At 35.7% G+C, this 25,858-nt stretch overlaps 2 protein-coding genes and 1 long non-coding RNA gene across 6 annotated transcripts in view; 2 read left to right on the top strand and 1 right to left on the bottom strand.

Annotated features, from left to right (window-relative positions):
• The window catches only part of jade3 (jade family PHD finger 3), a 34,268-nt gene extending 26,950 nt beyond the window's left edge, over positions 1–7,318 (top strand). For all 3 annotated transcript variants that reach the window (XM_068221650.2, XM_073952586.1, NM_201652.2), the window contains 3 exons: positions 145–603; positions 2,899–3,016; positions 5,964–7,318. In XM_068221650.2, coding sequence (XP_068077751.1) covers positions 145–603; positions 2,899–3,016; positions 5,964–6,799 — 1,413 coding nt within the window. In that variant the 3' untranslated portion in view covers positions 6,800–7,318. The remainder of the gene's footprint in view (positions 1–144; positions 604–2,898; positions 3,017–5,963) is intronic.
• A 1,799-nt stretch (positions 7,319–9,117) lies between these two features.
• Positions 9,118–15,990, bottom strand: si:ch211-273l18.4. Its single transcript, XR_661958.5, has 3 exons — positions 15,893–15,990; positions 10,925–11,105; positions 9,118–10,358 (listed from the first exon to the last, which is right to left on the bottom strand). It is a non-coding gene; the product is annotated as a si:ch211-273l18.4 (long non-coding RNA).
• Positions 15,991–16,311: 321 nt separating this feature from the next.
• On the top strand, positions 16,312–25,632 carry plcxd1.1 (phosphatidylinositol-specific phospholipase C, X domain containing 1, tandem duplicate 1). 2 transcript variants are annotated; one of them, XM_073954350.1, is made up of 7 exons: positions 16,312–16,342; positions 17,103–17,223; positions 20,096–20,238; positions 21,039–21,167; positions 21,320–21,475; positions 21,982–22,162; positions 24,353–25,632. In XM_073954350.1, exons 2-7 carry the CDS (start codon positions 17,112–17,114, stop codon positions 24,607–24,609), a joined length of 978 nt encoding a protein of 325 aa, XP_073810451.1. In that variant the 5' UTR covers positions 16,312–16,342; positions 17,103–17,111; the 3' UTR covers positions 24,610–25,632. The 2 variants fall into 2 exon arrangements, with proteins under 2 accessions (XP_073810451.1, XP_691942.1); XM_686850.8 differs by having other exon boundaries at positions 16,312–16,793.
• Positions 25,633–25,858: the final 226 nt, after the last annotated feature.

Here is a 25,858-nt window from a genome sequence, read left to right as displayed (position 1 = left end):
TTATATCGAAATATTATTTCTATTCAAATATTTGCTCTTTATTTTTTGTAAAAATATTTTTATTCAGTTCATTTAAGTAATTTCCATAAGTTCATGAATAAATGATCAAATATATAAAATAAAGGTTATTGTATTGTCTTCCAGTGTTCGGTTAAGAACTGCACCATACCTTTCCACGTCACCTGTGCCTTTGAGCACAGCCTGGAGATGAAGACCATCCTGGATGAAGGTGATGAAGTCAAGTTTAAATCCTACTGCCTAAAGCACAGCAAACCCAAAGCAGGAGAACCGGGCTTGAGTCCGGCCCGCCACAAACCTCCAACCGAGACTGACAAACTGAGTCTGAGGGCACAGAAGCTTCAGGAGCTGGAGGAGGAGTTTTACACGTATGTCCATCCTGAAGAAGTGGCCCATGACCTCAGCCTGCCGCTCCACCTGCTGGATTTCATCTTTCAATACTGGAAGATGAAGAGGAAAAGCAACTTCAACAAGGCCCTGCTGCCACCTAAAGAAGATGAGGAGAACCTTCTGCTGCAGCCACAGGAGGACAGCATTCATACACGCATGCGCATGTTTATGCACCTGCGCCAGGACCTGGAGAGGGTGAGGGTTTTGAAGCCTGAGTCACATTGTTTAGCAGTGTTTTTGCTGTTTTTGTGCGTTTGTTTGACTTTTAAAAGAAAACTTCACTTTTCTTTTTAAATAGTTTCATTTTACAAATCATCTAGAAAGTTTTTAGTACCATTTTTGAACCCATTCAGATGATATTCAGCTCTGTCAAGAGCACTTTTATCTTAGCTTACCATAGATCATTCCATCGAATTAGACCATTAGCATCTCGGTCAAAAATGGCAAAAAAAGTTTTGATAATTTTTAATTTAAAGATTGACACTTCTATAGTAACATTGTGTGCTAAGACTGACAGAAATTCAAGTTTGCTGTTTTCTAGGCTGATACGGCTCGGAATTATAGGAGTGTAATAGTCAGGGAACTTTACTGCCGTACCATGGTTGCAGCAGGTGCAATGATATTACCCAGTAACATTACGTAGTTACTATGGCAGGGCAATAAATCCATTTTCTCAATTAACTCGAGTGGGGCTGTGCAATTAATCGAAATCGAATCGTATTTGTGATTTGAAATGTTGCAATTAGCTAACACAAGGGGCAGCGATATGAAATGTGTATAATTTATTTCCCCCACCCAAAGAGAATGCGTGACTGCCGTCTGTGTGTGATGGTCTTACTACCCAATTGAGTGAGCACACTTTCATTCTGCCCAATCAGAGTTGCGCAACAGAACTATGCGGAAAGCCCACAATAAAAACAAACAAACAGGACCGCACGGACAAGTGGGATGACGCCGTCTGCCGCTTCAGAAGCATTAATAGACGAATTAATGTCAAAGAAAAACAGCACAAAGCTAATATGGGAATCATAAAACAGGTCATTTGTAAGAGATGTCGCAGAATTGTTGCCACAGCTTGAGGAAATACAACAACCAGCACCTAAAAAAGCACCACAGACGGCTACATGAAGAGTGTCTTGCTAAAAACTCAACTAAAAGTATTGCCAGTTACGCTCAATCTAGTAGCAAGCAACAGCAAAGTACAATTTCAGAGTTGTGTGCAGCTGTTACACCATATGAAAAAACATCATGAAGGCACCAGGAGATAACTAACACCATAACTCACTACTGTCTGCTGTAGAGAAAAATTAGTGTTTCATTTCTGAATATTATAAACAGTTTTGAATAAAAGTTGAAGTTGGTGAATATCGTTTCAGTTCCCTTTTCACTAACAGTCACTGCATTTTAGCAGTAAGTAGCTATGCTACAAAATATTGAGCTGAAGCTTGACTACAAAGTTGAATCGCAAATTGAAATCGCAGTATCTGTCAAAAAAAAAAATTGCCATTAGATATTTTCCCCAAATTGCACAGCCCTAAACTTGAGCGTGTATTTTACATCAAATTGTTTGAATGAAAAATTTTTAATTTTTTTTTTACACATGCGATGCTTTCCTCTGGTCTCCATTTCTCCGAAAACCTAAAGAAAATCTTTTTAAAAAGATCACCCACCCCTACTAGTTACCTAGTTGGGGACTATCTTCATTATGTCATTGCGCCTCCTTGCATAACTCCCTGGTATGGCAGCTCTAGTTCATTGATTATTACGCCAGAATAATCATGACCATTTATCTACACTACTGTGTATTTGGACTAAATTTTGTGAATTATATTACAACTTCTATTATTATATTACATTTAGAACATTTGGTGTATTTACAGGTTTTCCTTTAATGACACTGCTGTTTTCAGAAGGCATTACTTCAGTTTTCAGTGTCGCATTATTTATCAGAAATCATTCATGAAGCAGGAAGCTTCTAATGTGCTGATGAGGAAACATTTCTTAGTGCTTTTACAAAACTCAAGATTTGGATCACTAGATTTTTGAGCCATTGACTCGATTATTTTTCCAAACAAAAACTGGTTAATAAATATAATTCGCTTTCCAACCATGGATGCTAGTTTTATCAATAAAACGCTAAATTGCTAAATAAAATAAATTAATTGCTAAATAAATGTCTTTTTTCATTTTAATATACAGTTATTATTAATAATAATAGATTTTTATTTTTAATAATTATTTTTTTTATCATTCTTTTTGTTTAATAATACTCATTGCAACTTGTTAAGATACCAAATGAGCAGTCTACTTCAAAAATAAGTTGTCAGTAAATCAGTAAATCTAAGCAAATAATCATGTATATACAAAATAAATGTGTGTATTTGAAGCATTAATAGTATTGTATGGTTATAATTCTATATTTTAAACCATCAATGTTTTTTTTTTTTGAACATTATGATCTTTATGCATATTTCTGTGTCATGTTGTCAGGTGAGAAACTTGTGCTACATGGTGAGTCGAAGAGAGAAACTGAAGCTGTCCCAGAGTAAAGCTCAAGAACAGATTTTCAATCTACACGTTAAGCTTGTCAACCAAGAGTTGTCTGCAGGTAACAACTAACTTGTATTTATATTTGTTGATTTGTTGTTTTGTAGTTTACTTACAGTGCATTTAACCCTTGTGTGCTGTTGGGGATGTTTTCATCCACTCTGAGGTGATTTTGAGTGTTAATTTTGCTGAAACACAGAGAAAGTTCAATTACATTCATCTTTATTTCTTTAGCACTTTTACAATGTAGATTGATTCAAAGCAGCTTCACATAAAAGATTATAGTTAATTGAAACTGTCAGTCCATTGAAGTTGTGGCCAATGGAATGATGTTTGGTGATGAATCTTATTTTGACACATATTTTGGGGAAATGCTTTGAAAAGTTTCAAAAACCTATATCAACAATACATTTTGGGCACGTTTATTATCCTTTTTTTTGTGATTGTGGCTGTTTTTGCCCCATTAACTTTCATTATAGCTACATTTTTTATAATAATAATACATTTTATTTATAGCGTTCTTTTCTCAGACCCAAAGCGCTACAAGGCGAACAGTAACAGTACCGTGCAAGGGATGATTTTGGTTGTACGATTATAGTCTAGGGAATTATTACGTGTATCACAGTTATTATGCAGTCATTCATTGCAAAATACTAGTTTAGAAAATCACATGAAAACTTCTTATATTTTAAATTGTTATCAGTAACCAATTAATACAGCACAAAATAACAAAAAATAAACAAAATAATCCATTTATCTTTGGACTTAAAAATAAGTGAAAAATGCTTTTGGGATTTAAACACAAGTAGTAATTTTACACTGAAAATAAATGACAGAACAAAAATAAATAAATAAATAGTTTTTGTCCAATGTAAATTTAAGCATCATATTAGTTAAGTATTTCCCTTTTAAATAGAACAAATGAAGTCAAAGACTGCTGAACACTTGTCTGAAAGGCACTAATATGCACGCAAACCACGTGCCTCCATTGGAAATAACGAACTTGCATGCGTGTAAAAGATGGGATATGTGAATGGCCCTTAGTTAAAAACCTCCTCAGCCATAGTTATAATAAGTCTTTGATCCAATGTGCGTGCGTATTGTGTACAAGCTCAGAACTTTAAACTAGCGCACCATTGGCATAACTTTAAGTTGCAGCAGTTTTGTTCCATGCAGAAATACGGTGTTGAGAAGCCTTCACGATTGATTAACCGTGACAAATTAAACCACGGTTAATATTAAAATCGGTTAATCGTTGCATCCCTGTAGCGTGCAGAACTGACGAGCGGGGTAGAACATGTCCACAACTAAAGGGGTGGGGGGTTGGAGATACAATCTAAGTCCAGATGCTGAACGAAGACTGCCCTGTGGGTGGGAGTGGCGAGAGTTACCAGGTCACAAATGTAGTCAGGTGCTAGCCTATGCACTGCTGTATACGTTAAAATCAAGGTCTTAAAATCAAAACTTGACTTAACAGGAAGCCAGTGAAGTTGCTGAAGTACAGGAGTGATAAGGTGGCGCAAGGTCGGCAAAGAAGTGTGTCAAAATATGATGTTATAAGGAGTTACAGTGTGTGAGAGACCTTCGCACACTTATCTTGATATGTCTGAGAAAATTAAAATTAGCAGCTCTCAGAATAGAGGTGGACAAACTGCAGCCCACTGAAAACTTTCATCCGGCCCTGCTTCCGAGTAACAGTTTAGTTTCAGAATTAGTAAATTAATGAATGAATACAAGTGAACGCCATGTGATGGCAGTATAGCACGCAGTAGTTAGTGCAACCAGTAGAATTAGGACACACTCTCAGATATTAAAATGCACTCGACCGTTAATGACTGAAAATGAGAACGGCAAAAAGAAAAATTGACTCTGAATGTCGTGTGTTTAAGGAAGAATGGACAACACAATAATACTTCACCAATATCAGACAGAAAGCAGTAAGTCTAATATGCCAAGAAAGTATTGCTGTTTTTAAGGACTACAACCTAAGGGGCAGATCACAACGAACACGCATTTACAATCCAAAAACGCGAGGTGCACTGCCTTTCTGTTGACAAGAAAAAAAGGAGCGCTGTACGCTTTTTTTTATGTCGTCAGGCAACGACTGAATCAGCTGGGTATTTTGCGTGAGTGTTGCTGTTGATATTAATCTAATCTTATTTTCAAGCTTTATTTTCTAAAAGCCGTGCAAATTAGATTATTGTAAATTTGACTGAACAGTAAACTTTAAGAATTATTTTTAATGTGTTAATATGAGATTTTTTCTATCAGACATTATCTTTTCTATTTTCCACTGTAAAAATTATTACATCATTATTATATTTTATGAGGTTATTTTATTGTTTTATGAAGATTAAGTGATGATAAATATAATAAGCAGTGCAAATTCATTTGGCTTGTGAATTTGACTTACTAATAATTATTTTTTTTAAATCTGTTTTGTGTTAATGTGATTGTGACATGTTTCGGTCCGATATTACATGATCTATGCATACTGCCACTATAAATAAGTTATTTTCTGAAGGGTTTGACATGTGGCCCTTCAGTTTTGTTTGCAAACTTGATGTGGCCCTCGGGTATAAAAAGTTTCCCCACCACTGTCTTATAACATAGTAAGTGTAATCATGCATACACTATAATTTATTTTTATACTTCACAGAACTCTATATCTAAACCAGAAACAATTTTGTACAAGCCTATCTAAAGGGTTAATGCTGCCAGCTGATGATCAACAGTAAAAAATGACAAATTTGACCTCTTCCCAACAGGGAAAACCAGAAGCACTCAAGAATGCATGATTATACAGTGTCATGGCTTTATCAAAAATATCATATTGAAAGTCAATGGGAAAGTCAAAAACAGCCACAAACATAATAAAAGTGAAGTCCATTTGAACAACGCACAAGGGTTAAATGTTTATTTCAAAAGTGTTTAAAATTAAAGTCCTACTGGAGTTAAACTCGTAGAGCCAAAAAAGACTCCAGGCTGACCTCTGCTTCTATTGACAGGGCTTCCTGTGTCCTCTTCAATAGAGAACCTACTTTTCCACCCTCCTCCCAGAATAACCTTAAAACTCAAAATGCCCAAAGTACAGCTCGGTAACGGCAAAAGCAGCTCCAAATCCGGTAATGGACCCTTATGCCCGGATAACAGCTGCAACCTTTATGACACTAGTGAAGGAGGGATCGGTCAGGGCAAACCGCAGCTCCATCTCGGAAGACAACGAATAGAGGAGCGAATCAACGGTATCCTACCCGCCTCCATATACATCCGACGAGATGGCGGGACGCCACCGTTAGCGGTAAAACAATCAGGCAAACCATTAGCTCTGCACGCCGCCCTTCACGGTCAGTCATCCAACGGGAAGACCAAAAATGAAGCGGAAAAAACGCGGCAAATTAAATCCAACGGCATTCTAGACAAACCCATTCTCCAAAGAGACACTTCCTGCCTGGCGGCCAGCGAGAAAGACCCCCGCAGTGAGATTTCAGGGAAAAGTCAGCCATCGGGATTCCACAAAACCTCTCTTGAGCACTTCAGTCGATCTCTCAAGGAGGCCACTGTGAGTTTAGTACGGACCGAGGACCTTCGGACCTTTGAAAAGAACTCACGCAAGTCCTCCGGATTCTCAAAACCTCTTTCCACCGAGCGGCCGCAAGGGGGCGGCAGAGCGTCTCAGGAAAGCGATGGTTACTGTCCGGATGCAGAGCTCAGTGATTCTGAACCCGAAGCCAAAGGGAAGTGCAGGCAAGGAGGAAGGACTCAAAACCAGAGAGGAGATTATGTCAAGTCTGCCAGTCGAGCAAAACACTCTTATGGCTCTAGGACATCGGTGCAAAGGTGACAATCTTCAAAAAGCATTACAAACATCCCACTGCCACAAGTTATTATGGTTTCTTAGACTTCTGGTGGTACATCGGAAGTGCCAGATTCTAGTTTTCCTCTGTTGAGGATCATTTGTTTGCTTTTTGTTGAGTGCCAAAACATGGCTGGCTGGTTGGGGAAGTGAAGTTAGTCTATTTGTGTGTGTGTGTGTGTGTGTGTGTGTGTGTGTGTGTGTGTGTGTGTGTGTGTGTGTGTGTGTGTGTGTGTGTGTGTGTGTGTGTGTGTGTTGGGACTGATTTATCACTGTGTTTTCTATCCTGCCGATGTGTTTCTGCTGCCCTTGGACTCATGAGAGTATTATGGGTGGTGAAGCAGTGTTGTACATAAAAAGCAAGGTCGTTTTTTTAGACTGTACATAGTAGTTCGTGTTGAGACGTGGAAAACATTGAGGTGTTTTCCACGTACAGAAACATCATACTTTCTTACTGACATGCTTATGCAAAAAAAATAAAAGACTTGAGGACTCTGATCTGACAAATGATGATTGTTCTGACTGTTGCTGTTTCTATTATAGCCCTCAGTTCCTTCCTCTTTGCCTTTTCTTCCTCCTGCTTGCTGGTTTCTGTCATTTCTTTGCTGATGTTAAAGTTGGCATGCTTGAGCTGGAAGAGAGAGTGTGTTGGTGTGCGGCTGAAATGCAGTCTTCCATCTGTGTCTTTGGTGAGAGTGGAGAGTGAATGAAGCGTCAGAGCTTGATCTGTATATTTAGAATATATTTCAGTACAGTCTTTCTTTCTTTTTCTACTCAAATCTATTTTCTGTCACTTCTCAGCATCTGAGTCTTTTTTAATGTTTCAAAACACTATGAAAATGGCCTGTAATAAAGCAAGAATGCATTTTTTGTTTGGCTTTTAGATGTAGTATTTCACCACTAGACAAGTAACATGTTTTGGCTTAAACTCATTCATGTGTCCATCATTTGCAACACTGTATTAATGGCAAAAACAGACATTTATATACAGACATTTGTAATATCTTGTGCAATTTTGGTGATTTTTTTCACTACAAATGATCAAAGATTAAGTCAAAAACAGTTGAAGACAAAAAGAAAGTCTTTTTAGCTATCTAAAAAGTTATACAATGACCATTTTCATCTCAAGCAAATGCATCTTGATTGTAGAATGTTTTGATCTTTTTATTTCGAAAAACTAAATGCTTTGAAAACAGGTTTTTATGCAGTGCATGAAACTTTATGAATTTAAAACTATTGTTACTTTTATACCAATCAATATAGATTATGAATAAGATTATGACGATATAATAACCTTGGATAAAAATTTCACAGTTTATATATATATATAAACACACACACACACACAATATTAATTTTTTTATAAAAAAAACTAAGGATGTTTAATGCTGTAAAAGGTTTCATTTTCAAACAAATATTGTTCTTTTAAAAACTGTTCATTTATCAAAAAAAATAAAAAATCTAATTTTCACCAAGATATTAAGTTGCACAAAATATAAAAAAAAATGCTTATTGCTATTATTTTCATATGAGGCTGAAGACTGGAGTGATTTCTGCTGAAAATATCAAAAACTATATTAAAGACAATATTAACTATATTTACACAGGGTTTCTGTTGGGTCTTAAAAAGTCTTAAATGTCAAAATCCAAATTTTAGCCCTTAAAAAGTCTAAAACAGGTTTTAATTTTCCTTTGTTCATCTATAGCTACCCAATCTGGTCAAAACCCATATAATCACCAACAAATCCATCTCAATAAAACTATTTATATAAGAAGGGCATTTGTAACTTTTTTATGATAATGGTTTAATTTAATTAATTTCCTTACAATAATATTCGTTTTAAAGAAGGAATGCTCGGATCAGGATTTTTGCAGCTGATACCAAATACTGATTCCTTGTCATGGTGATCGGCCGATACCAAGTACCGATTCTGATGCTTCAAGCCTCATAATGCATAAAGCATTTTTCCTCCAAGTATGATCCTTAGGTGGAGATCTCTCCTTACCTAAGAGAATAAATGAAGGATGCTGCATATAATCTCTTAAACATGTATCTTATAACCATTTAGTGTGGACATGTCATGGTCAGAAGCAGCTTTACACCAAATAATAGTTTAAAAACAGATAAAAACACTGGTAAGAAAAACAACTAACAAAGCAATTTAGAAACATTGCAAATGATGGAAGAATTCAACATGTTTCAATCAAGAAAAAGTTTAGAGTGCATATTTGATGCATACGAAGTTAAACCTATAAATACATATTTATTGCAGCAAGTATATGACAAAAAGTATTAAATATTCAAGTTTAAAAATATTAATAAAAATGTTTATTTCGTTAAAATGTTCAGTCAGGTTTTAGTGAACTTGTAATATTGTCAAAAATACAGAACTTTCAGTTCTTCTATATGTAAAAAGGCCTAAATAAATACAAAACCATTCCAATATTTTGCTCTCAAACTATCATCTGGTTCCTCTGTCTGTACACTCATAAACAAACACCTGCCATTGGGTCATAAAATTGACCAGATTGGTGAGTACCTTTCGAGTCATAAAATGATTCTCCAGATGATCGATCGGAGGATCCCTGTTACTGCTGAGGACAACGACCTGGACAGATTGTTGTGCATAGATTTAGTTTATTATAGTTTTTAAAACTTTAAAAGCATTTGCCTCACAGCAAGAAGGTCACTAGTTCAAGCCTCGGCTGGGTCAGTTGGCTTTTATGTCTAGAGTTTGCATGTTCTCCGTATCCTCCGGTTTCCCTCACAGTCCAAACGCATGCAGTACAGGTGAATCGGATAAACTAAAATTGACCGTAGTGTATGTGTGTGTGTGGATGTTTCCCAGTGATGGGTTGCAGCTGGAAGGGTATCTGCTGTGTAAAACATATGCTGGATAAGTTGCCGGTTCATCCCCCTGTGGCAACCCCAGATAAATAAAGGGACTAAGCAAAAAAAAAAAAAAAAGTGTAAGGATACAGGTCAAGCTAGCTTGTTTTTACACAACATTTTAAAATATTTTGCTAAGAAATAGCCAAAATATAATTTTTTTATTAATAATGTTTTATTAAATGTATTCAATTATAATAATTTTTTGAAAGGGCAAATAAAAATCTTTTCCATCTGGGCCATTTGAAAAACTCCTTAGCCTTTAGCCCTTTATGAGTCTAAAATTTCATTCATAATAGTCTTAAAAAATGTCTTTTGAAAGCCTTAAATTTAACTTGGTGAAACCCTGTAAATATATGAGCATTAATAATTTTCTGTTTCTGTATTTATCAAATGAATGCTTTGCATAAGCGAATTCACAATCCAAACTGGTGTACATGTTTGCCACTTCAGATCGTCAGGTCACACAGATCATGTTCATGTGAAGCTTTAAAGCAGTGATTAGCGTTCTGTCATTTTTCTTCAACCTCATTCTTCTCCCAGAGCCTCTGGCTAGTCCAAATGGAAGTGTTCTCTGCAGTTTTATTAATCTTCTCCGCTCCAGAAACCACCATTTCAGCACTCTGTGGAGTTTCCTCGGGCTGCACCTGCCTCCTGCTGTCAACAAGCAGAGAACGCCATAATCACTGAATCATTTACATTTTCAAGAGCTTTAACACAGAGCCTGCGCTTGATAATAATGATGATCGCTGAACAATTTCATTTCTTCATTCTTAAATGTGTTATGTAAAGTCATGGCTGCTTTGTTACCCTCATAAATAAGCTTATCTCTTCAATCATATTAACCTGAAGAACAACTGTGTGTGATTTATGATGGCAATCAAACTTTTCCAGTTTCCCTCACTGGCGTAATTCAACCTAAATTAGTTTCAAGTATGGACTGTTGGTCTAAACTCTTTATATTCCCTTTATACTGTCAACATTTAGACCAATTTGAAAGTTTTTGGAGTGTGCACTGTAAAACTCTAATAGCAAGAAGACAAGACAACAATATTTTAATGCTGTCTTAACTTATTTGAATAAGTTTATCAGGTTTTAACAACATAATTTAAGTTATACTAAGTTTAACTCTATATTTCGATCTAATTGGTGTAAGTAGAGATGACTAGAAAAGTTCATTTGATTCAACTAAAAATGTTACAGTGTGTAATAATAATGCTCACCTGTCAGCTGATGTTCATTTCAAGCTTTAACCAGGTTATCTTCAGACTCAACTGTCTTCTTTTGGTTGAGCGGCTGCTGTGTTTGCGGCTCGGGCAGGACTTCATTGCTGCCTAAGGCTTATTGATCATTTGAGGAAAAAGCTGAGTTTGACTGCGGTGTTAAAACAGCACAGCACTTGCTCTGTTAAAAGAGAAATATAAATCATAGACACTAAAAGAAACATCCACAGCTTTAGGTAGTGCTAGCATAGAATCAGACAGCCATTATTGCAAAATAAGGTGCTAAATGTACAGTATGTTTGATTAAATTCAAGTCTTTCACAAAACAGATGTGCAATAATATTTAATAATGTTTTCAATTTTATTATTATCCCACCGATTTTTGGGGGGCTAATATACTGATATAAGGGAGTAAAAAAGTACAGATATCGGTATATTGGCCGATATTCTTTATATGCATATTAAAGTATGAGTCAAAGGAACACTTACTCGTTATCGGCCGATAAATGCTATTTTCAATGTTATCGTTATCAGTCTGATGTCGAAGTTAGGCCGATATTTTTAAGTCGATAGATTATGTAATTGTACCGAATTGCCTGCCTCATGGATGCATTGGTCGAACTTGTTCAGACTTGTCCAGTGCACTATAATGGAGCTCACCTCACATTGATTATTTCTTTAAAGTCCACCCTTTCTTTGTGTGGTATTGCTGTGCGTTAATAACTTAGTAAGTAACCATAATCCCTATTATAGATATGTTTGATAGGGTTTCTTGTGGGCTTCTTTCACTGTATTGACATTACACTTTTCCCCATTCAAATAGATACAAGTGACATGTCATGTGTTTTCTTTAGACTTTGGCTTTGCATGACTAAAATAGGTTTAAATCAAAACATTAGCTGAATAAAAAAAAATACTTCAGCCATGATGTCATCCATCCTCCAGCATGCAAAACTAACTTTAGTATTGATTCATGATTTTACGAAGTTTTGATTCAGCATTTTTTTTTTCTTGCGCTCTCTCATGTGCAGGTGAATGCAGCGCGTGCAAATGGCAGATCTGCGTGAACGGCTGCCCAAACAGTTTGAGCCACTTATCAGAATTTTGGGAATTATTGGCCTGACAAATTCGGCCAAGCCGCCACTCATTTGAGTTGAGAAATTATTAGTTTATGATCACTTTTTATTCATATCACACATTAAAGTTAATTTTATATACAGTCATTGTGTACACAACAATTTCTGGGCTTGCTGCATAATAAATACCAAAATTTTAACAATTTATAAAAAAAATGAAAAACTTTCTGGCTGTCGGATATTAGGCATGGACATATATATAGCGATCGTGATTTTCGAACGTATTAAATCGCTTTGTAAACGTTTATTATTAACATTTCATGAGTCTCCCCGAATAGAGCGCTTGGACCCGGAAGTCGCTTCACGTGATGTCAAACTTAACAAGTGGGTACTGCATCTTTAAAAAAATATATATGATTCTTGGTACCAGCAATGCCAAGTTTAACTGGTCTGGAAAACCAGTTTGAACCTGTAATCCTATGTTTATTAAGCCACCATTGTGGTAAAGGGTCTTTGTTTCAATAGTTACTTATTTACATCTGTTCTCTGTTCTGTTGATTACTCTCAGTGAGTGTATATTAGTTTAATGATTTATGTCAATGTCTTAATTCAGTGTAATTAAGCCTTAGTTAATTCCTGTGACCTCCTGGGTGATTCTAGTAGGACTTAAAATAAAGAGTGTGTGATTGGAATCTTCTGGGTGTACAGCCAAAAAAGCAGAGAACAGTAGGCATTCTCATACTAAAAATACCCAGATTACCTGCCACTTCTTATAAGATTCACATTTGATGGACACGTGTACTTCTCTATGGGGCCACAGAAGAGTCACGCGACTAACATTCATAGTACACACATTCATACTATATTGAACATGCTTTTTCAATGACCAAGTTTTTTTGGGACAAATCTAATACCTACTATGCATGTAGTAGGCACTTTTGGATGCAGTGCGAGTTTAAAGCAGCTATGATCAGTCTGCTTTAAAACACCCGTGTAATTTGAGTAAACTCTGTGACCTTATTCAGCCAGGTGTGTTTGACTAGAGCTGGATCTGTACTAGAAACTAGATCGCCATAAAACAAACTGGATGAACCCGTTCACGTGAGAATAGAAAGAAGATACCTCCAAATCGGATTGTCAACACCTTTTAACATAAACATATTAATCTTGCAAGCAACATATATTGAATAATCAATCAGCTCTGGACTTGAACAATAAATAAAACTCTTAGGAGACTTTTTTTTAGAATGCACAATGCCTTGAAAATAATATATAGATGCACATTGCTGTTCATAAATATGGGACTTGTAAGTTTTATATATTTACACATAAGTTAATACTTTTATTTAGCAATGATTAAACGTAGCAAAACCCACCAAAAATGTGTTTAATCTTGGCTTAAAAAAGGCATTGTTTTGTTTGTCAGTGAACAGACGTCTAACAATAGTCCAAAAATAGACTAGATGAGATAGATTATTTGATGACGAGTCTATTTTTTAGACTATTTTAGCCATCTAGATTCATTGACAGCCCAAATTTAGCCTTGTTGTAGTCAAGATGTCTAGTTAAAAAACAGAAATGCTTGCTGTGTAAAAATATGGGGCTAGTAAATTGATATATTTTCAGATAAATGAATACTTTTGTTTAGCAATGATCAAAAGTAGCAATACATATCAATACATGTTGTGTTTAATTAGACATTTAAAGAACATCTTGGCTTTAAAAAAAGGCAAAATTTTGTCTGTCAGTGAACAGACGTCTTCTAACAATAGTCCAAAAATAGACTAGATGAGATAGACTATTTGATGACTAGTCTATTTTTCAGACTATCTTAGCCGTATAGATTCACTGACAGCACAAATTTAGCCTTGTTTTACTCAAGGCGTCTCTAAACAAAATAGAAATGCTTGCTGTGTAAAAAATATGGAGCTGGTAGGTTTGACATATTTTCACAAAAATTAATACATTTACTCAGCAATGATCAGAAATAGCAATACATATCAATAAATGTTATGTTTAATAGACATTTAAAGACACATTTTGGCTTTAAAAAAGGCAACATTTTGTCTGTCAGTGAACAAACGTCTAAAATAGTCCAAAAATAGACAAGACGAGATAGACTATTTGATGACTAGTCTATTTTTTGTACTATTTTTAGCCGTCTAGATTCACTGAAAGCCCAAATTTAGATTTGTTTTAGTCAAGACGTCTATTAAAAATGCTTGCTGTGTAAACATATGGGGCTAGTAAGTTTGATATATTTTCACATAAATTAATACTTTTACTCAGCAATGATCAAAAGTAGCAATACCCATCAATAAATGTTGTTTAAGAAACATTTAAAGACAGATCTTGACTTTAAAAAAGGCTACATTTTGTCTGTCAGTGAACAAAAATAGTCCAAAAATAGACTAGATTAGATAGATAATTTGATGACTAGTCTATTTTAGGACTATTTTAGCCGTCTAAATTCACTGACAGTCCAAGTTTAGCCTTGTTTAAGCCAAGATATCTATTAGAAAGAAAGAAATGATTGCTGTGTAATGCGCTATATGCACACAGACTTTTAATTTTCAGCCAGACAGCCCAAGGGCTTCCGTGAACTGTCTTTCCATGACAAAATTGTCACGTTTTAGATCTGATTTCTTTAAAAATTAGTGATCTTCACTTGCCTGTTAGTTAAACGACATGAAGTGGATCTCAGATCGGACAAGAAGTACTGCATAAAATTCCATTTCCCTCATCCATGTCTTTATAACATGACAGTTTATTTGACCCCAGTATTTTCAGTGTAATTTCTGCCCTAGCCTGTTGATACTGACGGAGCTAGTGGTTACAACGGTCGTTCATCTCGTTTTAGGCTTGACCAACTAAATGAACGCTTAAGTCTATTTAACTGAATGTATTGCAATTACAACCTTGTGAAATTAAAAAGTCACATTAAGCTTTCGCCAGAAGTTTATCTTTGGCTTTAAAACTCTAGCTGCATAGAGCTCATTACCTCAACAATAATCTGATGTCAAATAACAATATTTGTAAATATCCTAAACAAAATCATGTTTAGCAAATAATCAGCAAATAAAAGAGTTTAGATGCAAATAAAACCTCTAAGTGCAGTCTAAAATTTTCATCTGTAATTAGCATTTTTCTCAGCCATTGTGTGTTGTTCAGTAATTTTACTCTTATATAACATTATAAATTATTTTCATTGCCTTTAAAGTGAAATACCTGAACATAACCAGGATGTTGAGAAAAATGCTCATTTTATAGGAAAATGTCAGACAGGGTTTTCTTCATATGCTCTTTCTATCACACAAGAGCCATTTCAGTTTGGAGCACAATAACAGAATAACATCTACTTGTGTTCTCAATGAATGCAATAAACATTAGACTATTATTACAATTTGCATAATGTGCAAAAGCCCTTTTGTGCTATGAATGAAATACTGTATTGTCTGTTTTTCCAAACATTGTCTTTAAAATGGGGGTTTCATGGCATAATAAGACAAAGAAGCCCTTGGAGCCACTCCATTCTGTTCTTATGGAATTTCAGTTTAGTAAAAAGAAGGTCAACTGGAGTCAGATTAAGTTGGCTTTGTCAAACTGAAAACAATGGAGCAGCACAGCTGAAATAAAAAGGTTCCATTGCTTCTTTATATTCATAATTCTTTCAAAGATTCTCTTTTAATGTAACAGATCAAACTGACCCGCATAATAGTGCTACAGAGATTCCTCTTGTATGTATGTACTCTGGTATTGGAGAAAAGTCCAGTGTCATCTCTAAACACTGTTTCTCTTACAACACTGAGGTCAGCAGTTTAGCTTCAGAGCAGCAGAGAAGAGCTGCATCACCAGTCCTAAAAACACAGCGAGTAGATTTAAACTTACTTACCCAACCGAGCGTATTCTGTATTAAAGAATGACTCTATATTGACACAGTCATTTATCACGTGCTCCATTGTCTCTTTAGAAAGTACAGTAGCATCTGCCAAATAAATTAACCCCTCGTTCGCCTTCCCGCATGGCACTTTACTAATCCTACTATGGGGAAGGTTTATGAATATGTATTAAGGAAGGCTGACGACGCTTCCTATTAGCCCAGCCAGTTCCTCTACTTAATATTCATGAGGCAAGTTTGCCGTCTCTCCATCGCGAAATCATTTCCTCCTACGGGAAAAAAGCGTCTCCTTACGTCATTAATATTCATAAGTCAAATTCAGCAAATCGTTTCGTTCTGCTAGCCTGAACGTCTAGTCACGTAATTAATATTCATGAGCAAATCCTTCACCGTAGTAGGATTCTATAACTGTCAGACTGGCCGGGTGGAGAATGCGGTGGACAAGTGCGCGGTTTCTATCATCATTTATACCTCTGAAATCGCTCCAAATTGTAACTTATCTTAACGTAGTGTTTAGAATCGTTTGACGAATGAAATGAGAAGGAAAGTGTAAAAATAACTTAAACGTTATCATCATTTTACGGAGAAGAGAGAGTTTCTTCCGGACTGTTTCGGTTATCAACGCGGGATTTTCTTGTGGATACCCAGCCCTGTTCAACCTTGTACCGCCAATGATAAGTTCAGCATCGCGTAGCGTCCACTTGACTTTTCCACGACCACCATGGTGCTTTGGGAGCTTGTAAAGTGGACGAATATTATCTCGTTTCTTCGCAGCCTTCGAGTCCTCCAGCATCAGCGTCTGTCTGTTGAAGCCGGTTTAACCTTACTCACGTGGAGCTAATTAAAATAGTTAATTTATGTAATATTCGTCCTGGATTTAGAAACAAAAAGCCTGGTAAATACTGATATTTTGTAACTCATCGTGATATTTCACATCATTTCATTTGACTGAGATCCTACATTTGAATATACTTCAGTGTTTTCCCTGCTAAACAAACCTCCATGGATTTCCATGCTCGTCCAGACTGGTTTGATGTTGGTTTAAGATGATGTTGGTCATTGATGAAGCTGTCTTGTTTCTGGTTAAGCTATATTACCTGGTCACTCAAAGATAGTCACATAGTAATAATTATTTTAGATATTTCCCCAAAGTTCGGAAATTATAGGTTACATGTCATTCAATCAACTCTTTACATTTTGACAGTAATCCAAGATGACATCGGAGGTCAGTCAAGTGTCATTGAGTGAGCTGCCGATGGACAACTGGATGGCCCATCTGCCCAGTGCACTGTGGGATACCCCTATCTGTTACATGGCTATTCCAGGTAATTAAGCACACATATTCATTAATACATTCATGCATGAAGACTGCTGTTTCGTATTATGCACCTCTGAGTATTGAAAATTTAGATTTTTAAAAAATGTTCTGTGTTGTGACATTTTTTATGGTTAAATGTAAATCCACAGCTTTGTATTGTAAGGTTGTGTACACACTTGTAGTTTGGTGATTTTGGTTTAGACCAAAATAGCAAGTTTTTTTCTTAGGCTTGGTTTCAAAGACTAAACCAGGATTAGGGCACATTTCAGTAGACATCTCATTCATTCATTCATTCATTCATTCATTCATTCATTCATTCATTCATTTTCTTTTCGGCTTAGACCCTTAATTAATCCGGGGTTGCCACAGCGAAATGAACCGCCACCTTATCCAGCATATGTTTTGTGCAGCGGATACCCTGCCAGCTGCAACCCAACACTGGGAAACACCCATACACTCTCATTCACACTCATACACTACGGCCTATTTAGCTTATTCAATTCACCTATAGTGCATGTCTTAGGACTTGTGAGGGAAACCGGAGCACCGAGAGGAAACCCATGCAAACACGGGGAGAACATGCAAACTCCACACAGAAATGCCAACTGACCTAGTCAGGGCTTGAATCAGTGACCTTCTTGCTGTGAGGCGATCGTGCTACCCACTGCGCCACCGTGATGCCCTAAGGACATTTCAGTAAATTTATTTAAAAATAAAAATAAAATATTCCTATTGTTCATCTTGAGACTTAACAAAGGCACGGATATATTGTACAACGAGTCAGTAGAAGTTCAAAAAGCTCAGACTTACATTTTAGATTAGGTTTAAGCCTTGTCTATGAAATCAAAGTAATATGTTTAATCCTGGTTTGCTTAGCATTCTCACTGTCATTTATAAAGTCAGTGTGAACCAGAGGTTCTTACTCTCTTTACCTCAGTAGTGTGACATATTTCTGAATAAAACAGAATGTTCACTTAAGGGAGGAGATATATTACCTTGTTCCACTTTGTCATCTCTCACTTGAAGAAAACTAATAGTTAGGGAGGAGTGGTTAAGAGTTTTCTGTCAAAGCCTTCAGAGTGATGTCATCAGTGAAGGAATGACATTCCAGAGCATTCAGATTTTACTAACTCGCACAGATTAGCGAGCTAACAATTTAAATTTCACAGGGATTTTAAGATCCACTTAAAAATTACAAGACAAATTTTAGTTTAATTTATGACATATTTTGCAACAGAACTTACCGAACATCCAAAACAATGCTGTATGGTGGACTATATGCTCAATGCTGACTTGAAGAGCTTTTAAAAATTGTTAAAGAGCCCCTATTATGGGTTTTTGAAAATGACCGTGTGTAACACAGCTCTAAGTAAAGTGAAATATCCAGCTAAGGCTCAAATCTGAAAGTGCACAGTGTTAAAAACAATTGATTAATCTATAAAAGAGTTGACTCAAAGTGCTTCAAATGATTCGTCTTGATAATGAGTCTTTAGCCGTTTTGGTGTGACGTCGATTCGAAACTTAAGCTTTGCCCAATTGTTGTGCGCGCAAACACGGGAAAATTTAAACCCCCTGGCCCCGTCCACAAACACAGTAGCAGGAAAAAGAGGAAGACAAACACTGTAGTAGATCCCGGTTAAATCAAGTTGTGTAGACGCGGTGCTCAGCTAGATATTATTGGAAGTGTGAGGTGAAGGTTAGAGTTATTTTCTCTACCAAAACATGAAACTGTGAAGAGTCAGTGGTTGAGGTCATTTTTCTAATGCTTACAATGGGGGATTCATTGGCCGTTTGTTAAAGGAAGGATCAGTAAGACTATTGATGTATGGGACTTTATCTGAGCTTGACAGGAACTTTACAGTGCACAGTTCATGGATCAGTTTCTTCCTCCATTTCACAGGTGTAAGTAAGTGTGATTATGAAATATGTGAAATGGTTGCCTCCTTGTTTTTCTCTAACTGGCAAACTATGTATTTAATTGTGTTTTGTTACTTGTAACTGCTTGTACTGTATCTGGTTAACTCTTTATATTCTCATATCATGTCTAAAACCACTTTGATAACGTGATGGGTACTGCTTTGTTTACGGATTTAAATGCGTTTGTGAGCTCGTGATCCACTGCCGTTTGTCATTGCTATGGCCACCGTCAGCTGTTCCTATACACGTGCAGTGGTCAAGTTTCAGAATAGTTCAGCATTTGCCACTGTGTGCATTAATACTGAATTTGTGTCACTGTTTTTACTTAAATAGCAATATGCTGGAGTTTAATTGCATTGCTTTAATGCACTCCTGCATTGGGCTTAGGAGGGGTTTGGAAACAAATGAATCGCTGAACGAATCATATGGGAGTCATTGGGATAATTAGGTAAAAGTAAATGTGTATTATAAGACAATGAAAGTGTTTTTTGACCTTGCATGCATATCAGCTTGTTGTTGGAGACCCCCGAAACCAAAATATGACCCGTTTTAATGTATTTTAGGGGCTCTTCAAGGAGTCATATGAGTACTCATATGCTTGAGGTGTATATCTTTATTTTGGTCACATTTTGCAATGTCATGTCCTGTTTGTTTGGACGCAAACTAAAACCTTTCAGCAGCCTCGGTCTGCTCTTTTGGTGCGCAGGTTTCACAATTATTTAGATAAACCACAATCACACTACTGTGTGTTTTAACTCAAACAAGTCTGACGAGTGTAAAATAAATAGTCTACCTATATGAGCATGCAATCACTTCAAGAAAGTGACCTCAGTTCCAATTTTACATTGACCACATGTCTTATTTATTTATTTTACAGTCTTCTTATATTCAGTAGTTTGTTTATTTGCTAAGTTTTGTGTAGTTTCTTGGTGTTTATGGTCATGGTCTATGTGGGTTTGCAGGAAGCCATAATGCCATAACTTACTGTCTGGATAAGAATGACCGTTCCCCAGTGGACCTTACCCAACCAGATATGTTGCAAAAGCTGGACAAGTACATGAAACCCATCATAAGACCATTTGTTTACAAGTGGGCAATAGCACAGGTATGTAATTGCCCTGACTGACATTAATATTTTATTACGTATTATTTTATATTTAAATTTTTAATTTACTTGATTAATATTTATCATTTTTTTGTCATATTTATCCGTTTTTTTATTCTAACTTCAATGGAATGAATATAATCATCAACATTGATGTTTATTAGGTGTTTTTGTACTTATTACAAAACGTGTTACGCATTAATTATGTATGCATTACTGGAACATCTTTGACAGCATCTTTACAGTTCACATTTCTTTTTAACAAATAGTAAATTGCCTGTATTCATTGAAAGCCCTGGTGATCTTCATATTCATATTTGACATGTTAAATCACTAATACTATACCACAAGAAAGCATAATCAAATCTCTTACCTCCAAATATGTTGACTTTGTCACATTTGAAAAGGCTAAACATAATGCAGTTGTGCTTTGTATGGTATCAAATCCCTGATGAGGTTATAGACCAATTTATGCCAGCATGCATCAGCAGATTCCTGTATTGCACGCGTCTTTAAAATCTATCAGCAAGAGAAGAAATAAATTGCCGTCTGATGTCCTGGAGAAATCCATCAAACACTCAGTGGCTTTGCTATAGCGAAAGCTCAATTAAATTGGATAGTTATGACAAAAGTAACATTGATGGATGGGCAGATTGTCTCAAATCTGTAGGCGCGATACGGAAATTGTATTTCACTTTTAATGCTTCAAACTCTCACTGTTTGTTTCTAGGAAGCCATTCAAGCACTATCGTTGCTGCACCTGCATTGTTAATGATTATGCTTTACATTATTTACTATAGGAGTCTTGCATTAGGGAGCAGTTAGATTGTGGAGTGCGATACTGTGACCTGAGGATTGCACATCGGCCTAATGACAGATCAAATGATCTCTACTTCTACCATGGGGTTTATACCACTATAACTGTGGAGGTAAGACAACCAACTGCACAAAATCATACAAGCTTTTCATTTTGTTGTCCAATGTGCTGTAGTTTAAATTTGTTTAATTTGAGTTTAATGTTTAAAGCATGTAAACAAACAGTTTTTTTTTTGAATGTAACCAGTGTATTGTGTCATTTCAGACTGTATTAAAAGAGATCAGAGAGTGGTTGGATGTTCACCCAAAAGAAGTGGTCATCCTCTCATTTAGCCACTTCCTGGGCCTCAGTCAAGAGCTTCACTCATTGCTTGTCTCAACTATAAAGAGTGTTTTTGATTCTAAATTGTGCCCTAAAATGGTAGGCATCTTTTTTTCTTCTTCTTCATTTTGGCCTTAGTAACAGTATATTTTCAATACAATTCTGTGATGATTTAAATACATTTTTAAAAAGCATGATTTCTGATGAGGTGACATAGTGGCGCAGTAGGTAGCGCTGTCGCCTCACAGCAAGAAGGTCGCTGGTTCGAGCCTTGGCTGGGTCAGTTGGCGTTTCTGTGTGGGGTTTGCATGTTCTCCTTGCGTTTGCTTGGGTTTCCTCCAAGTGCTCCGGTTTTCCCCACAATCCTAAAACATGCAGTATAGGTGAATTGGGTAGGCTAAATTGACCGCAGTGTAGGAGTGTGAATGAGTGTGTGTGGATGTTTCCCAGAGATGGGTTATGGCTGAAAGGGCCTCCGCTGCGTAAAAAACCTGCTGGATAAGTTGGCGGTTCATTCCGCTGTGGTGACCCCGGATTAATAAAGGGACTAAGCCGAAAAGAAAATGAATGAATGATTTCTGATGAATTTCTGATTTTTCTGTCAGGAGCGTGTAACACTACGGAAATTATGGAGTGAGGGTCATCAAGTTATCGTTTCCTATGAGCACAATACTGCCAACTGCAACAGAGAATTGTGGTCCCATATACCTTATTGGTGGGCCAACAAGTCCAAAGCTGAAGCACTGATCGAGGAATTTGAGCGTAGGAAACAAAATGGCCGACCAGGTAATACTTAAAGATATGGTATAAAAACTTACTGTAATAGTCTCCTTATTTTTATTTTATTTAAGAAATTGTTTTTTTATTCATTCATTTGATAAAAGCGCTACAGCCTACAGTATATTGTGGTGATGAAGAGCATGTTGACGTCATTTCGACTGTTTATCTAATTATTTATCTTTGGACAATTGATATTTTATTATCAAAAGTGGCTTTTGTTGTTGAAATTCGCATAAACTAAAATTATTAAATGCTTTAATAATTTATATGGTAACCAATGAAGTAATGGAACCTTATTCAGGGTTCCCACGCTTCTTGAAAATACTTAAATTTCAGACATGTATTCAAGGTCTGAAAAGTATTCGAAAGTACGAACACAGGTCCTTGAAAGTACTTAAATTAAAATTGAAATGTCTGTGCAATGGCGAAGTGGTTAGTGCATTGATACATGGTACTCTGGTGCTCATGGGGACCTGAGTTCGTTTCCCACCTAGGGTCCTATGCCTATCCTTCTCCTGCCTCTGCTCCCTATGCTTTCCTGTCTATACTTTCTACTGTCCTATCAATTAAAGGTGAAACCCCTGAAAAGATTATTTAAAAAAAAAAAAAAAAAAAAAAAAATATATATATATATATATATATATATATATATATATATATAAAAAAAAAAAATATATATATATATATATATATATATATATATATATATATATATATATATATATATATATATATATATATATATATATATATATAATAACTAAAATTTGAAATAAACTTTGTTTATTCTTTTCAACAATTGTACCCAATAGGAGTAAATAAAAAGAAATTCTTAAATTAAAAATCTTATATTTAAATCTTGTACAATAACACATAATGCACATTTTACCAATATTTCACAAACCGCATTTGAACATCACCAGTATTGAATTTAACAAATATGTTTAAAGTTCTTTGTACATGACTTTTTAAAAATAGATTCTGTAAAAATAAAAAATTGTAAAAATGACATTTTAAATTAAATATTAAGTGTAAGGCAAATGTTAATATTAATAATAATTCCTTACATTTATATCTGGATTTATATCACATTTATATCATCTAGATGATGCGGCGGCAGCCATGTTGTGCCATACCGCTCACCACACATGGCTGATTGGTGGAGAGGAGATGAACCGAGGCCAGTGGGCAAATTTGGCCAGGATGACGAATTTGGTCATGGGATTTTTAGAGAGTCAGGACCTTGATTTAATGTCTCATCTGAAAGACGGCACTCAATTAGCAGTATAGAGTCCCCATCAATATATATTGGGGCGTTAGGACCAGTCATTGGTTAGGATCCACACAGACCGCAGGTTGAGCAGCCCCTGCTGGTCTCACTAACACTACTTTTGGCAGCAACCTTGCTTTTCCATGTGGTCTCTCATCCAGGTACTGACTGGCTTAGCTTTTCTGAGCTACTATGTGAGAGTTGCAGAGAGCTAGCTGCCAGCTAAGTACAGTAATTATGTTAAGTACAGTGATGGGCTTTTATGGCACTACATATGCTGAGGTATGAATTACAAAAGTGCTTGATTAAAAAATAAACGGTGCTTTAAAATGTCCTTAAAATCACCTGCTGTTGATGAAAGCATGGCAACCCTGCTTATTGTAATGTGTTACCTATTCTACTTTATTTATGGGCAATTTTTAATACATTGTTTATTTTGTAAACTATAAAAATCACTGCATATTAAAGTGATTTTCCCCCTGTAACAATACCTCCTCATAACCTGTTATTTCATGTTATACTTATGAAATTTTTATTTCTTTTGAATTATTAGTAATTTTATTATATTTTAAGAAATATATTTATTAAAAATATTAATTTTTCTTTATAAAACTATAAACCTTAAAAAATGTTTTTGTAATAGTTTCTCATGAGTTATTTTATTTTATTAGTTATTTTATTTTTTTGTGTTTAGGAAATTTCTTGTTTCTTATTTCTTATCTTTAAAAAAGTGAATTTATTTCCTTGTTAGTTTTTATTTTATTTTATAATATTGTATTTATTTTATAAATTGCTTATTTTACTATTTTGATTTTTAAAAAAAATCTTTGGAAAGATGAAAAGATGTTATGTAATTGTATTTGCTTAAAAATAAAAGGCAGTGAAAAGAAGAAAACATCAGTTCTCACATGTAATATTCTCCACAGGCGGCTTCTTTGTGACTGGCATTAATCTTACTGAAGACCTGAAGTACATATGCTCCCATCCCACAGAATCACTGAAGGATATGGTAATGTCCACATACCCCACGTTACTCAGCTGGGTCAAGCAACAGAAGCCCGGCTCCAACACCGGCTCCCTCAACATCATAGCTGGAGACTTTGTTACAGAAAGCCAATTCATACCAACCGTCATTGCACTCAATGAAAATCTCCTCAACAGGACCATTTTACCACAACCTTGATGCTCTTTTATTAGTTTGCAAAATGTATTTAACATTGAAAAAATAGTGTTTCTTGTTCATGTTTTTTTAACACTAGTCAACTTTGCACTTTTTTATTAGGGTGCTTACACATTAGACTTTATGCTGCGTCACCGCCATTCATTTCAGTGATGGTGCATTGAAACAAGAGTTTGCTCCATCAACCAAAAGCACTTTCCACACCTGTCTGTCAAATCAGAGAGCTCTATCTAATGTGTAAGCATTCTGAGGTTGATATAAATTTGAGTTATGGGTAGAATAACGTAATGCACTGACTTTTATGACTTGAATTTGATCATATTAAGCTTATTTATGCAGTCTTCTATATATACCTCGGATTTTGCAAAACAAAAATGGTAATTATATTTTAGGATGTCATTGGGAAGGTCCGGGTTAATACAACTTTAGCCTCAGACACAAGCACATTACTGGACACAATAAGTAATAATAATTTCACCATTTGCATGAGATTTGCTGAAGACTACTCAATGCAAGCCTGCACAAATAGGATTATCAAACACTCAGGATTGTTCAGTTATGATATATCTTTTCGACTTTGTACTGTGTGGAATGGCAATATGATTCCAGTAAGTACATGTCTGCATGGTGCATACAATCAGACGCATGTAGAGGCACTGGAATATTTTGTGGTTGTGCATATGTTCTCTGACACAGCATGCAGTTTAATCAATATGTATCAGTTGGCATTACAAACAAAAGTGCTTATATTAACTAATATTAATAGTTGGATGGAATTTAATATATTCGCATTTCTTACCTGAGGATTTACAGTGAATTAAACATATCCATAAATGTTATTAGATTTGTCTGCATTTCAGCTAAAATTGCTATCTAGCAAATTTGCCAGAGCCCTAAAGCTGTTCTGAAGTTTGTTTTATTCTATTTAATCTGTAAATGCATTCATTGTACGCAATAAACATGCACTTATGGTTGTGGAAACGTTATTTTAGGTCCAAATAAAGCCACTTTTTAGAGAAAACTAAACTTGCTTCTGTCAGGACACAAACAAGCAAAAAGGAGAAAGCTTACATGGTAAAAGATACTGTGCTGTTTTATTGATTGAAAGCATTTAGTCAAAGTTAACCTTTGACTGATGGTTTTGTGTTATTTTCCACCTCAAAATATGATAAGGTGATGAAAGTTCAGCAGATTTCCACATCACAACCCCCCCAAAAAAACGAAAATTAAATTTATATTGTGTTACTCTATT

The sequence above is a fragment of the Danio rerio genome, chromosome 6 (assembly GCF_049306965.1).
Source record: "Danio rerio strain Tuebingen ecotype United States chromosome 6, GRCz12tu, whole genome shotgun sequence".
NCBI lineage: Eukaryota > Metazoa > Chordata > Actinopteri > Cypriniformes > Danionidae > Danio > Danio rerio.
This window is presented reverse-complemented; position numbering and strand designations above follow the sequence as displayed.

What these genes read in the sequence shown, in the direction of transcription:
- plcxd1.1 (XM_073954350.1), top strand. Translation starts at nt 17,112, where the DNA reads ATGACATCGGAGGTCAGTCAAGTGTCATTGAGTGAGCTGCCGATGGAC. An exon ending in ATACCACTATAACTGTGGAG is followed by an intron (nt 21,168 to 21,319) that starts GTAAGACAACCA and finishes GTGTCATTTCAG; the next exon opens with ACTGTATTAAAAGAGATCAG. An exon ending in GAAACAAAATGGCCGACCAG is followed by an intron (nt 22,163 to 24,352) that starts GTAATACTTAAA and finishes TATTCTCCACAG; the next exon opens with GCGGCTTCTTTGTGACTGGC.